The sequence below is a fragment of the Orycteropus afer genome, unplaced genomic scaffold (genome assembly GCF_000298275.1).
Source record: "Orycteropus afer afer isolate SDZICR_OR568_19922 unplaced genomic scaffold, OryAfe1.0 scaffold00109, whole genome shotgun sequence".
NCBI classification, from domain to species: Eukaryota; Metazoa; Chordata; class Mammalia; order Tubulidentata; family Orycteropodidae; genus Orycteropus; species Orycteropus afer.
In genome coordinates, this window is record NW_006921696.1 from 970,753 (window position 1) to 985,323 (window position 14,571).

The window sequence follows — 14,571 nt, forward strand, 5'->3', positions numbered from 1 at the left end:
CTGGTCGCTGTTCCCAACAAAGAATGAATCCGAAAACCTCCAGGGCGAGCAGCGAGTTGCTCGCTCCAGGAAGTATATAGTCCGGAATGCCGTTCTTCCAGCTTGTCCCTGGGATAGCATTGCAGGTAGGCCACACCCCTGGGGAAACTCCCCTTAGGCAGACCGGCCGCTTAGAACTGTCATGTGATCCATCATGGGAACCACCACTCACAACTGGAGTCCAGCCAGGTTAACACATCTTCAACTATCACACCTGGTGTATGGTGTTAATGGTAATGCAGTATTGTGGACCCATTGGTTGGTATTAGCATCTGTCGTCTATCTTGTATGTGCACAATTCAGTGTCCTCCCATTTCCTAAGTTATCATGGTGGTCACAAACCCTTTCTGTGTATCCCTCCCCTTACCCACGTCAGCATGTGGGCCCCAACTAGCCCAAAATTAATTCCTCCCCTTCCCAGTAACCTACAAAGTGAGTTCCCTTTCCCAAGAAAACCCTTCTCTGTCTTTTTACATTAATGGGCTCATAAAGTACTTATCTTTCTGCAATTGACTTATTTCACTCAGCCTCATGTCCTCCAGGTTCATCCACTCTGTGAGATGATTCATGTATCCCTCATTGTTCTTTAGTGTAGCATAGTATTTCATTGTGTGCATGTCCATAATTTGGTTACCCACTCATCCCTTGCTGGGCATTTAGGTTGTTTCCATCTGTTTGCTATAGTGAATTGTGCTGCGATGAACATAGGTGTACATATGTCTGTCCATGTGCTGTCTCTCACCTCTTTAGAATATATTCCTACTAATGGAATTGCTGGGTCAAATGGTACTTCTATTTTCAGGGGTTTTTTTTAAGGAAAAGCCATACTGTTTGCCACAATGGTTGTACCTTTTTACAGTGCACAAGAGTTCCGATCTCTCTGCACCTTGCCAGCATTTGTTATTTTCTGATCTGTTGAACTTTGCTATTATTGGTGGAGTGAGATGATATCTCATTGTTGTTTGAACCAGAAGGCTGGTGGTTCAAACCCACCAGCCACTCCTCGGAAGGAAGATGGGGCAATCTACTTCCATAGTGATACTGCCTCGGAAACCCAAGGAGGGGTCACTATGAGTCGGGTCCGACTCGATGGCACATAACAACAACAACAACGATTAATGATCATGAGCAATTTCTCATGTGTTTGTTGGCTGCCTGTATATCTTCTTTGGTGAAGTGTCTGTTTAAGTCTTTTGTCCATTTGTGAATTGGGTTATTTGTCTTTTTGGTGTTGAGGTATTGAAGTCTTCTATAGATTTTGGAGATAAGTCCTTTATCAGGTATGTCATAGGCAAATATTTTCTCCCAATCTGTAGTTTCTATTTTTACCTTTTTGATAAAGTCTTTTGATGCACATAAGAATTTAATTTTTAAAAGGTTCCAGTCATCTAGCTTCTCTTCTACCTCCTGCAGTTCTGGGTTATGCTTGATAGTCTATGTATGCCATAAATTAGGGCTCCCAGATTTGCCCCTATTTTATCTTTGATAAATTTTATACTTTTGGGTTTCACATTTAAGTCATTGATCCAGCTGGAGTTTGTTTTTGTGTATGGGGTGAGGTATGGGTCTTGTTTCATTTTTCTTCAGGTGGACATCCAGTTTTGTTAGCACCATTTGTTAAAGGGGCTGTCTCTTCCCCAATTAATGGGTTTTGGACCTTTGTCAAAGATCAGTTGTCCATAGATGGGTGCGTCTATATCTGGACTTTTGATTCTGTTCCATTGGTCTGTCTATCATTGTATTTAAGGTTCATCTTTGTTGTAGCATGTATCAAGACTTCATTTCTCTTTATGACTGAGTAATATTACACTTGATGTATGTACCAAACAAACAAACAAACAAACAAACAAACAAACTCACTGCGATCGAGTCAGATCCAACTCATAGCGACCCCTCCTTGGGTTTCTGAGGCAGTATCACTACAGAAGTAGATTGCCCAACCTTCCTTCCGAGAAGTGGCTGGTGAGTTTGAACCTCTGGCCTGCTGGTTAGCAGTTAAATGCCTTAGGCACTACACCACCAGAGCTCCCATGTATGTACCACATTGTATTTATCTGTTCATGTGTTGATGGACATTTAGGTTGTTTCCACCTATTGGCTATTGTGCATCGTGTTGTAATGAGCATTGGTATACAAATATCTGTGTTCCTGCTTTCATTTCTTTTGGGTGTATACCTATGAGTGGAATTGCTGGGTCATATGGTAGGTCTAGTTTTAGTATTTTGAGGAACCACAGCTTGTTTTCCACAGCGGCTGTATAAATGGCTTCATATCTCATGGAAAGCCTGTATGTGTGCTTGCACACTCCAAGTGTCAAGGGCTGAGGGAATGCCCCTCCTCAGCTCATGGTCCCTTGTCATCTTTGGCCCATGCCTGGCCCCTCTCTTGTATTGGCTCAGCTGCTCATTCCCATCCCCTTCCATTCTCCCACCCCAGTGGGCAGTGACTCTAAAATGTTTGATGAGTATCCACTTCTTTGTAAGTGTTCTGGTAAATGATTATATTATTGTTTTGTGTGCATATGTTTTATATTTTAAATTTTTGTAAAAGGCTTTTTGTCTTAAGTTTTTTCTTTTCTTTTACTCACACTGTTTTTAGGATCTATATGATGCTGTATGTACGGCCAGCATTTTGCTTCTAACTGCTGTATAGTATTCCCTGGTGTTCACCCCTGTTTTACCTACCCATACCCCCAGGGATAGATGAAGGATTGTTTCCATCTCTCCACCACCACAAACAATGCCTCAACAAGGTCCTTATACAAGTCCCCCCATATGGACCTGCATCAGATTTCTCTGGGATACATCCCAGGAGTCAGACACCTAGATCACAGGGCAGATATAGGCTTGATTTGATCAATTATGCCAGTTTGCACCCCAGCAAGGCTGCAAGGCAAGAGCAATCTTAAACCCCCAGCCAGACCAACACTTGGCTCTGCCCACTTCTAATTTCTTGCCTGAGAGTGGTGAAGGGATACCTTGTTGCTTCTTTAATTTGCATTTCTCTGATTACTAATGAGCTCAAACAAGACTTCATAGCTTTTTTTCTTTTTTAATTGTGATTTGGGTGAACATTTACAGAGCAAATTCATTTTCCATAGAGCAGTTCATACACATTTTGTTTCATGATATTGACTATAATCCTCACAATATAACAGCTCTTCCTACTTCTTCCCTGTCGTTACCTCTTTCCTGTGTCCTTTCCTATGTATTCCTGCCCCTGAGCTGTCTCCCTGTGCAAATACTGCCCTTCTGTTCTCCCACGATTGATTGTTCTAAAGAGGGTAGCTTCCCGGTAGATATGTTCATTCTCTATGCCTTTCTTTTTGTTTGGCTGGAAGTCAAGGGAATGACTTCAGTTCCAGACGTCAAGAGTAACTAGGGGCCATAGTCTCTGGAGTATCACCAAGCTCTAGCAGACCAGTAAACCTGTTTTTTTTTATGATTTTGAGTTTTGTTGCACATTGTTCTCCCACTCTATCAGTGCAGGATCTCCTGCACTGATCCCTTTGTGAGTGGCTCTCAGTGGTAGCAGGCACCATCTAGTTTTTCTGGCCTCAAAGTCATATAGGCTGAGGTTCGCATGGTCAGCTAGTCCCTTGGACTAATTGCTTCCGTGCATCTTTGGTTTTCTTCATTCTTCTTTGCTCTGGAGGAGGAGAGACCCATTGTTGCATCTAGATGGCCGCTTATAAGCTTTTAAGACCCCAGTCACTACTCACCAACATAGGATGTGGAAAAACGTTTTTGTGTGGTATATGCCAATTGAAGACTTCATAGCTTTTTTTAGCTTTCTTAATACATGCAGTGTGCTTAAAACAGTGCAAGGCATTGGCGCAATAGAATGTGTCTTGTTGTTGTTACTCTATAAATACAAGCATCTTTTAAATAAGAGTCAGTGTTAATAATATCTTAAAATAAAACTGTTGTATTCCACTGGTAATTTCTGATATTGAAGTACATAACTGTTCTCCATATGAACCTAACTGTTCATTTTTTCCTCCTCATTGGACCATATGCATCTCGTTGTTCCTAATGCCACTACCTTGAGTCAAGGCCCTCCTTTCACCTGCCCCCTCTAAACTAGCCTCCAACCCAGTCTCTCTATTCACTCTGGACACAGCCTCACTCCAGCATCAGTGTTCAAAATCCATCCTTCCTGTTTTTGAATTTCTCTAGGATGATATTCTCACTGTGGCCTGCAGGCACAAGCCTCTGCCCCCCTGTCAGCCTCTTCCTGTACCCTGGCCTAGTCTCTGCCCTTTGGCCACATTGGCTGCTCCTCAGGACCTCAGCTCCACTCTTCTTTCGGTGTGGGAGGATTTGCCAGCTCCCCTCCTTACCCTCAAAGTCAATTTTTTCTAATCTTCAGAGTTCAACTCAAATGTCACTTGCCTGATTCCCAGACTAGATCATTAGTCCAGTTATACTTTCGTAGCTCTTAAGTCAACCGTAATCAAATATTCAGTCCTAGAACAATCTGTTGAATGTTCATCTCCCCCACAAGACGGCCCTAAGGGCAGGCGCTCTGCTTGCTGTGTTGCCCACAGAGCACAGTGCTTGCAATACGGCAGACATTCCGCTCGAGACTGGACTGGGTGTTGTTGAACAACAAAGACCTCTATCACAGAACGTTTTTAATCAAAGACAGAACAAAAAAACCAAACCCACTGCCACTGGGTCGATTCTGACTCATAGCAACCCCCATTGGATTTCTGAGGCAGTAAGTCTTTACAGAAGTAGATTGCCCAGTCTTCCTTCCATGGAGTGGCTGGTGGATTTGAACCACCAACTTTCTGGTTAACAGTCAGTTGTCTTAGGCATTGCACCACCAGAGCTCCTTTAATCAAAGACAGCCACAGTTAAACACAATCCTAAAACCACTGGAGCAGGACTTGCTGATTTGTGCTAACCCCACTGGCAGGGCTGGGGCTGCTGCCAGCTAATCTTGGGGGAGAGTGGCCAAGCAGCATCTGGGGAACTTGTGACTCAGAGGAAGTGAGAGGGAGAGAGGCCTTGTGGGAGATAAGAAGACTGCTTCTGGATAAGTGATAAAGTGTAACCAAAAATACCCAAATCTTATTTTGGATAAAATGTAGATGCTTTTAAGAGCACACAATGAAAACAAAATAAAGAAATCAAATCAACAAAGAAAATAAGCCTTAAAATGACCAGACTCCATACCTGGCTCAGCTCATAGTCTATGTTCATCCCATAAAGAATGTGTACTGCCACCTCGGTTGCCTCCATGTGTTTCCAAACAACTGTTTTGAGTCAAATAATATCTTAGGTGCTCTTTCCAACTCATAGTGACCTCCATTGGGTTTCCCAGGTGGTAAATCTTTAAGGAAGTAGATTGCCCCATCTTCCTTCCGTGGAGCAGCCACCAACTTTCTGGTTAGCAATCAAATGCCTTAGGCTCTGTGCCACCACAGCTCCTTCTATTTCAAATAGGCATAGTTATATCTTCAATATAAAGAAGATTTTTTCTTTTTTTTTTTTCCCCTAGCCAAATCTATCCTTGGTCTCGGGTATAGTCCTGTTCGCCTACCCCCATCTGATCTCAGCTGTCTACATGGTGTTTGGTGTTAGTGGTAATGCAGTGTTGTGCATATACTAGTATTTGCCTCTGTTGTCTATACTTTATGATAAAGAAACCTATTGTGAATCATTTTGTGCAGCGAATAAGCACTCCCCAATTCATTACTGATGTGACGGTTGGTGTTCGCCGGGATCCTTCTCATTCTGTGTGTCTTCCCTGGGGGATTTCATGACATTCTATGGCTTCAGCACGGCTTCTTTGTGATCCCACCTGGGTGACACTCAGCTGCCTCCTGGACATCTTAAATGTTCCTCAGACTGCCTAACTCTGCTTCTTCCTCCTCTTCTCATGAATGGCCTCCCACCCACCCCTCACCCCCCTCCCAGTAGAAACCTGGCTCCTATGTAGGAGCATGAGGGCAGACCCCTGAGTCCTGTGGTACCAGTGCAGGTTAGGGAATAGTTCCCACAGCTGGCACTGCAAAGCATTTCAAGGCCTGGAGCCTACTGGCGAGTAGAAGTGTGGCCTTCTGTGAAGTGTAATTTGTCAGTATGTGCAGTGTGGCAGGGATGATGCAGGCCGCAGCCCGTGGTTGGTTCTGTGTTCTTCTAACTTGGGCAGACTGCAAAGACACCAGACCTGAGGAGTCTGGGAGAGAGGCCATGGGGAACCTTGACTACCCCCACCATGTTCATCTCATTTATATCCTTGGACTCCTTATTGGGTGTTTGCAGAGTAAACCAAATGAAGGCAGCCTTGATTGTGGTCTGTGTGATAACCTGTCCCATCCTCCAGTTTGGACCAGCCTCTGGTTCCTAGCATGTTCTTCCTTTCCCTCATCAGCCCCCCATCTGTAGATTTCAATAACAATGAACTCGCAAACATACAATGAAGATCTAGCATGACCCAGGCACTGTGTTAAGTCCTTTTTGTGCCTTATCTTACTCAATTTTCACAACCCCTGAGCACTGTAGTTATACTCACTTTACTGTGGCTCCCACAGTCTTCAGGATCAAGTTCTAAGCCCTCTTCACATACAAAATGAGACATCTCACAACTTTGCACCAGCCTCCCCAAGCAGCCTTTTTTCCTGGCTTCACTGCCTCCCCTTAGAAAGCCCCACACTCTTGCCTGGCTGACATGGCTCCTCACAGAATGAGTTCTGGCCTGGCCCTTTCTAGGAAGCCTTCCTACAGTTGCCTCTGGGTGTCCCCTGGCACTTGCACACGTGCATTCTTCTGTGCCTACCAGCTGCTCCCTATGAGTGTTTGCATGTCTTTTCCTCACTAGCAGCAAGTTTCTGGTGAGGTAAAAGGCAGCTCTGTTTCTCCCATCTCCCTGGTGTCTGCCTTGTTGTTGGGTGCCGTCGAGTCTGCTCCAGCTCATAGCGACCCTATGTACCAGAGAAGGAAAACATGCCTGGTCGTGCGTCATCCTCACAATCCTTGCTATACTTGAGCCCATTGTTGACAGTGTTTCAGGGTTATTCATCATGTTTTCCAGGAATATATCAGACAGTGTTGTGTTCCACTGCTATTCATAAGATTTTCACTGAGCCAATTCTTTGAGAAGTGGATGGCCCCTTCCTTCTCCTGAGTCTTTCTTAGTCTGGATGCGCCACTGAAACTGTCTACCACGGATACCCCTGTTGGTATTTGAAATACCAGTGGCATAGCCTCCAGCCTTACAGCAACACACAAGCCACCACAGTGCAACAAACTGACAGATGAGTGGTAGTGGTGACTGGGACTTAGTAGGTAGGAAAAGTGGGTGAGTGAATGGACAGACTTATGTATAGGCATTTTCTAAAATGAAATGAATGTTTCAACTTATGCCAGAACTGTTTTCAAGATCGAAAATTAGTATGAGACCAAATGTTCAGCCATTACTTTGGAAAAAAAAAAATGAGAATGTAATAGGGGTGGGAAATTAGATTAATGGAAACAGCACAATCAGTATGGAAATAATGAGACTGTTCAAATATTGTGAAGAATGTAACCAAGGTCACTAAACAACTTGTGTAGAAACTGTTGAATGGGAACCTAAACTACTGTGTAAACCTTCACCAAAAATACAATAAAACATTATATATATATAATTATATATATATATATATATATATACACACACACACACACACACACACACATACACACATATACACACACATTAAAAATTAGTCCTAAGCAAACTAACTGCTGTGTGTGTAGTATCTTTTGGGTCTCCTTCCAGTGACATCTAAGCATTTACATGTTTAAATATCTTTTACATGAATGTTGCCACAGATTCCTATCTTTCCATTCTCCAGTTTCCCAGCATTTGTTAAGAATCTTTCATGGGATGGATGATATTTTGACTATTTAAAATAAGATAACCCTGTTTGGCAATTGTGTACCCTGGGCTAAAATTCAGAGGAAATTGATGTTTGCAGAGTCTAACTTAATCAAGATTATATGAAATAACTTCAGCTCCATGCAGCAGAAAGATTTCCTTTCTTCTCTAGAAAATTACTGAATGATCATTTTCTCTTTACAAAAAGAAAAAACGATGATGGCAAATAACAGAGTTCTTCTAAGACGTGCAGATTTCTTTAATGATATGGGTTTGTAAACTCTAAATATTAGTGTCAATTCAAAACTTTAGAAGTATGCCTACTTATGAAAACTGCAAAGGGAAGCAAGACCCTAACCTCTGCAGACATCTTCATGTTGAGAATTCATCCTGTCAAAGGATTCAGACCCATCTTCAGATTCCACTTTACCCCAGTATTGGTGTCCCTGGATCTGTGTGTGGCTGCAGCCCTTATCAGTTAGACCTCACCTTGGAGGTTGGTTCTTCTCAGCACCTTTCTTGACCATTTTAGTAAAAATAGCTACTTCTACCCGACTCCTGCCCTCTTTCTTCATAGCACTTCTCACTCTCTGATATCCCAGAGGTTGTCTGCATCTCCCATGAGACTGTGAGTGCCATGAGGGAGAACCCTGAGCTGTCATACTCACTGTACCCAGAACAAGGCACAGAGGGAGCACTGAGTAGTTGGGGAAGAAAGGAATTACTTTGAAGTACTTCCAAAAATCAGCCACTGAAAACCCTACGGAGCACAGTTCTCCTCTGACACACTGGGGTCATCATGAGTGGGCAGCAACTGGCTCCCAGTGTGTTTTGTTAGTTAGTGTCGAGTCGATCTGACTCGTGGTGACCCCATGTTTGCAGAGTAGAACTGTTTCACAGGGTTGTCAAGGTTGTGACCTTTCAGAAGATTGCCAAACCAAGGTGCCTCTGAGTGGGTTCAAACTGCCAACATTTTGGCTAGTAGTTGAGCCCTTAACCGTTTGCACCATGCAGGAACTGTCCATATTCAGGTATAAGATATAACAGTACTATTTGCATGCCTTGTTATCCCATGATATAAAGATGTTAACAGAGATTCCACTGTGCTAAAATTCAGCTTCTGTATTTCAGATTAATCAAAAAAAGGAATGCCAAGTTGACCTGGCATTTACCACAGAGAGCTACAACCAAGAGGTAAGCCACCATAGTTAGTGAAATATCCTATCAGCAATTCCTATGCATATGGTAAAAATAAAATTATGAAAATCTTTCTAGTGACCTGTGTTATATTCCTTGCTTGATAATTGTTTTCAAGAACTGAAGAACTGAGGTAGGCAAGTACTCAAGATTTAACTACCCCAACTCCATGGCCTTATGCAGGACTGCATTTAAGAAAGTCCACAGAGCCACCATCCCCCCTTCCTTAGGCCCCAGGAGACTATTTCACAGCTCTCTTTGGTATCCATCCCTAGCACCCCAGAGTCCTTAGAGTAACTTACTCTCAAATGCCAACCTGCTTCTCTTCCTGTCAGCTGGTGACATTTGTGATTAGCAGGTGGGTATAGCAGGCAGCACCAAGGCCTTCAGCGAAACCAGCACAGCACGGTGCTGCCAGCAACCATGATGAGCCTCACTACAGTTCTACCCAAGCAGGCTGCGTTTGGTCAGGTTTCCTTTTCCTTGTCATCAAGAAGAGAGGAAACAGGAAACTTACGCAGTATAGAAATTAGAACCAGACGAACGTCCATGTGCTGGGCCAAGCTGGGAGGCCTCAGCCAGAACATGGGTGTGGAGGAGACCCAAGCAAATCCTCTTTGTTGTTGGCGAGTCAGAGCTGCCTGGATGAGCAGGCAGCATCCAGCATTAAAGTGTCTTATGGTGGCAGAGTTTTGGAGGTGAAGCATGACTTTCCAGAAGAATGCTTACTTACCAGCACCGACATATAAGTTCTAACATGGCAACGCTATGTGCTGACTTTGCTTATTACCGTAAGAATTAAACATTTTCTTAAACCATCAGGAAGATGCCTTTGACTTCTAGTGTTGCAAACTGCAAGTGTAACATTAAAGCTAAAGGGAAACAAGTAATAGATTATTTTGACCAAAAATGTGTTTCTCTGGGTTTGACTCTTTAGATGTATCACCAGCGCAACTAGCTAACTGCAGTGTTCCATCTTCGGGGTAACAAGGGTTCTTTAATCTTCAGACAACTGCTTTGGTTCTGTGAAGCTGATTGGGGGAAAACAAGAGGTGGTAAAATCTGATTCCTTTTCCCTGGAAATGGCTTCAATGTCAAAGGAGACTTTGTACAAGTCCCATCTTCTGCCCCTTCCTGAATGTCCTTTTTACCTTTTTTTTTTTTTTTTTGTCCCTAATTGCACTGATATTTAGCATCTTCATGTACCAGTGGGACTCCCTTTCATTCAAAATTAGCACCCACAAGAGGAGAAAGAGGAGAAGTTGCCTGCTGGAAACCCTATTATCAATTTTTTGAGTTAGTTGTTGAAATAGTCTTACTAAGGTCTGATTTTGATTGCAATTTGTTTCCTTGTGGGCTTTTTCTTTTTAAATCTATTTCTGGTGGTGGTTGTTGTTTTAATTGGGACTCTACCAAATTTAAACAACTGATAAAGAGAAAAGAAAGTTATTGCCCCAAGTGCACCACCAACTAACTACCCTGAAATGCCCTTCCTTGGGTTTCTGAGGTGGTATCACTACGGAAGTAGATCACCCAATCTTCCTCCAAAGAGTGGCTGGTGGGTTTGAACTGCCAGCCTTCTGGTTAGCAGTCAAATGCCTTAGGCACTACACTACCAGAGCTTCTAACTACCTTGTAGAACAGGAATTCTTGACCTCAGTGGTGGTGGGGGAGGGTAGACCTGGATGGGCTGGGGGAGGGTGACACATGAACCTTCTCAAATTCTAGGCCCCGTGCTGATGATATGGGCATATGTGCATTTGTATGGAAAGAGAGTCTCTGACTTTTATTATTGGGTTAAGGAATCTGTGAAGAATGACTGTCACAGAGATGAGCTGTATATCTGATGTACAGTTGAAGAATCTATCTCTGTAAAGGCCACTACATCTATCAATGTCAGGTGTCTCTAGATTGGAAAATAAGTGAGGGTGATCCAAGAATACCCAGTAGACCTACATTTAAATGTGAATGCAAGCAGATACCCCTCAGTCACTTGGTAGTTGAATTAGTTTTATTTGCCTGGTCTGGGCCTCCATTTTCCAAACTGGATCTCAGTGTAGAGAAGTATGGAGTTAATACAGAACCTAAGCTCTGGGGTCAGACTGACTCAAGTTCAAGTCCTGCCTTACAACTTATTATCTGTGAGACATGGAACAGCTTCTTTAAACTTCAGTATCATAATATTGGAAAAGGACCTACCTCATAAATTAGTAGTCCACCACTCGTCTGTCAGTTTGCCTTACTGTGGTGGCTTGCATGTTGTTGTGATGCTGGAAGCTATGCCACCAATATTTTAAGTACCAGCAGCATCACCTACGGTGGATATGTTTCAGTAGAGCTTCAGACTAAGACACTTTAGGAAGAAGGACCTGGTAATCTGCTTCTAAAAAAAAAGGGCCAGTGAAAATCTTATGAATAGCAACAGAATACTGTCTGATGTAGTGCTGAAGATGAGTCCTTCAGGTTGGAAGGCACTCAGAATACAACTAGGGAAGAGCTGCCTCTTCAAAGTAGAGGAAACCTAAATGATGTAGATTGAATAAAGCATTGGAGACCTTCATTTGCTGATGTGGCATGACTCAAAATGAGAAGAAACAGCTGCAAAGATCCATTAAAAATCAGAACATGGAATGTACAGTGTATGAATCTAGGAAAATTGGAAGTTGTCAACCATGAAATGGAATGCATAAAGGTCAATATGCTAGGCGTTAGTTAGTTGAAATGGACTGGTAGTGGCCATTTGGAATCAGACAATCATATGGTTTACTGTGCCCAGAATGACAAACTGGAATGGTGTCACATTCATCATCAAAAAGAACATTTTAAGTACTAATGCTGTCATATGCATATGTCTACAAGGAAGACCAATAGTTAATATGACTATTATTCAAATTTATGTACCAATCACTAAAGACAAAATGAAGAAATTCAAGATTTTACCAACTTCTTAGGCTGAAATTGATCAGACATGCCATCAAGATGCATTGATGATTACTGTTGATTGGAATGTGAAAGTTGGAAACAAAGAAGGATCAGTAGCTGGATAATATGGCCTTGGTGATAGAAACAATGCTGGAGATCATATGATAGAATTTTGCAAGACCAATGACTTATTCATTGCAAATACCTTTTTTCAACAACATAAATGGTGACTATATATACATATAGATCCAACTGGTTGGAATTCCCAGGAATCAAATCATCTATATCTGTGGAAAGAGATGATGGAGAAGCTCAATATCATGAGTCAAAACAAGGCAAGGGGCTGACTGTGGAACAAACCATCAATTGCTCATATGCAAGTCCAGGTTGAAGCTGAAGAAAAAAACCTGTCCATGAGAGCCAAAATACAACCTTGAGCGTATCCCATCTGAATTTAGAGACCATCTCAAAAGTACATTTGGTGCATTGAACACTAATGACTGAAAAACCCATTGCCCTCGAGTCGGATCCAACTCATAGCAACCCCTCCTTAGGTTTCTGAGGCAGTATCACTATAGAAGTAGATTGCCCCATCTTCGTTCCAAGGAGTGGCTGGTGGGTTTAAATTGCCAGCCCTAATGACTGAAGACCAGAGGAATTGTGGAATGACATCAAGGAGATGATACATGAAAAAAAAAAAAAAAAAAAAGCAAAAAGGGCATTGAAAAGATAGGAAAGGAAGAGAAGACCAAAATGGATGTCAAAAAAGATTCTGAAGCTTCTTCTTGAGCGTGTTGTATTGTTGTTGTTATGTGCCATCAAGTCGGACCCAACACATAATGACCCCTCCTTGGGTTTCCAAGGCAGTATCACTATGGAAGTAGATTGCCCCATCTTCCTTCTGAGGAGTGGCTGGTGGGTTTGACCCACCAGCCTTCTGGTTAGCAGTCAAGTGCCTTCGGCACTACACTACCAGAGCTCCCCTTCTTGAGCATAGGGTAGCTAAAGTGAAAGGAAGAAATTATTATTTCAAAGGGCAGCTCAGGAAGACAAAGTATTATGAAATGTGCAAAGACATGGAGTTAGAAAACCAAAAGGGACGAACAAAGCATGCTTAGTATTTCTCAGGCTGAAAGAACTGAAGGAAAATAGTCAAACTTTGCATTGCAATATTGATGGATTCTATGGGCAAAATATTGAATGATGCAGGAAGCATCAAATGGAGACAGAAGGAATACGCAGTCACTGTACCAATAGAATTGGTCAACATTCAGTCATTTTAGAAAGTAGCATATGATTAAGAACCAATGGGAAGAACTTCCAGTAAGATGGAGGAATAGGCAGACAAGCTACACAGATCCTCTTCAACAAAGAAAAGAATAACCAGTTGACAGAGATACAGAAAATAATCCTGGAGCCCTGAGCTTTCAAAGGGACTATACAGAAGTGGATTAGGCACCAACTAGTGGAAAAACCTGAATGAAAACGTGAGTACAGAGATGGTTGGAGCTGCAGACTGTCAGCTACTCTGATGAGACCAAAAGCCTGAATATTTCCAAGTGATGTTGGGACCTGAGAATTGACCTAAAGATCAGCCCTGGTCACCAAGGGCTGCAGGGATGACTGCACTGGTGGCCTATGACTAGGAAGGGAAGCAGCAAGGAGACAGCCTGAGCTGTGGACTTTACACTGTCTTCAGGGTGCAGCCATTTTGATTGTTTACACGTGGCAGCCATTTTGGATATTTAAAGTGACCGAGGGTGCAACCATTTTGAATGTTTATAAGTGGCAGCCATTTTGGATATTTGAAGTGACTGAGGGCACAGCCACTTTGAATTTTTATAAGCAGTGGCCATTTTGGATATTTAAAGTGACCAGGGGCATAGCCATTTTGAATCTTTGCAAGTGGCAACCATTTTGGATTTTAAAGTGATAGCATTCTCATTCGGGTGCCAGGGGCCTAAGAATAGGCTCTGTTTGCCAAGGTCAGCAGGGACATATGAGAAGCTGACAACAGAAAAGGAGACAGGTGGTGAGTGTGTAATTGCTGTCATCTAGTGAACAGAGGAGCACAGTACCCTGCTTGTATAGAAAGCATACAAACAAAACAAAACGAAAATCATGGACAAGTCATTCCAACATACAATCACCAATTAAATATAAACAAAAATGTCACAATGCCCTGGAGACAACAGAGTATCACAGTCCACACAAAGAAGCAAGTTAAAGCAGGAGAAACAAGGGACTGGGATACAGACCCAAAACACATCCCTGAGGAAGACACAGCATTGGAACTCCCTGATAAGGAATTCAAAAGAATTATATTTAGGTATCTTCAACTAATTGAGAGACAGATCAAGGAAAACACAGAGAAAACTCTAGAATAATTTCAAAAGCCAATACAAGAACAAAATGACAAAATAAATGAAAAATTAGAAATGATACAAAATCTACACATAGAAATCCAGAAGATTAATACTAAATTTTCAGAAATAGATAACACATTGAATGGGCAAAGGAGCAGAATTGACTCAATGGAAG

At 42.4% G+C, this 14,571-nt stretch overlaps 1 protein-coding gene across 1 annotated transcript in view; it reads left to right on the forward strand.

The window, feature by feature from the left end:
* RARRES1 (retinoic acid receptor responder 1) overlaps positions 1-14,571 on the forward strand; it is a 68,009-nt gene that overhangs the window by 35,670 nt on the left and 17,768 nt on the right. The window contains exon 2 of the mRNA XM_007943571.1: positions 9,043-9,105. Coding sequence (XP_007941762.1) covers positions 9,043-9,105 — 63 coding nt within the window. The remainder of the gene's footprint in view (positions 1-9,042; positions 9,106-14,571) is intronic.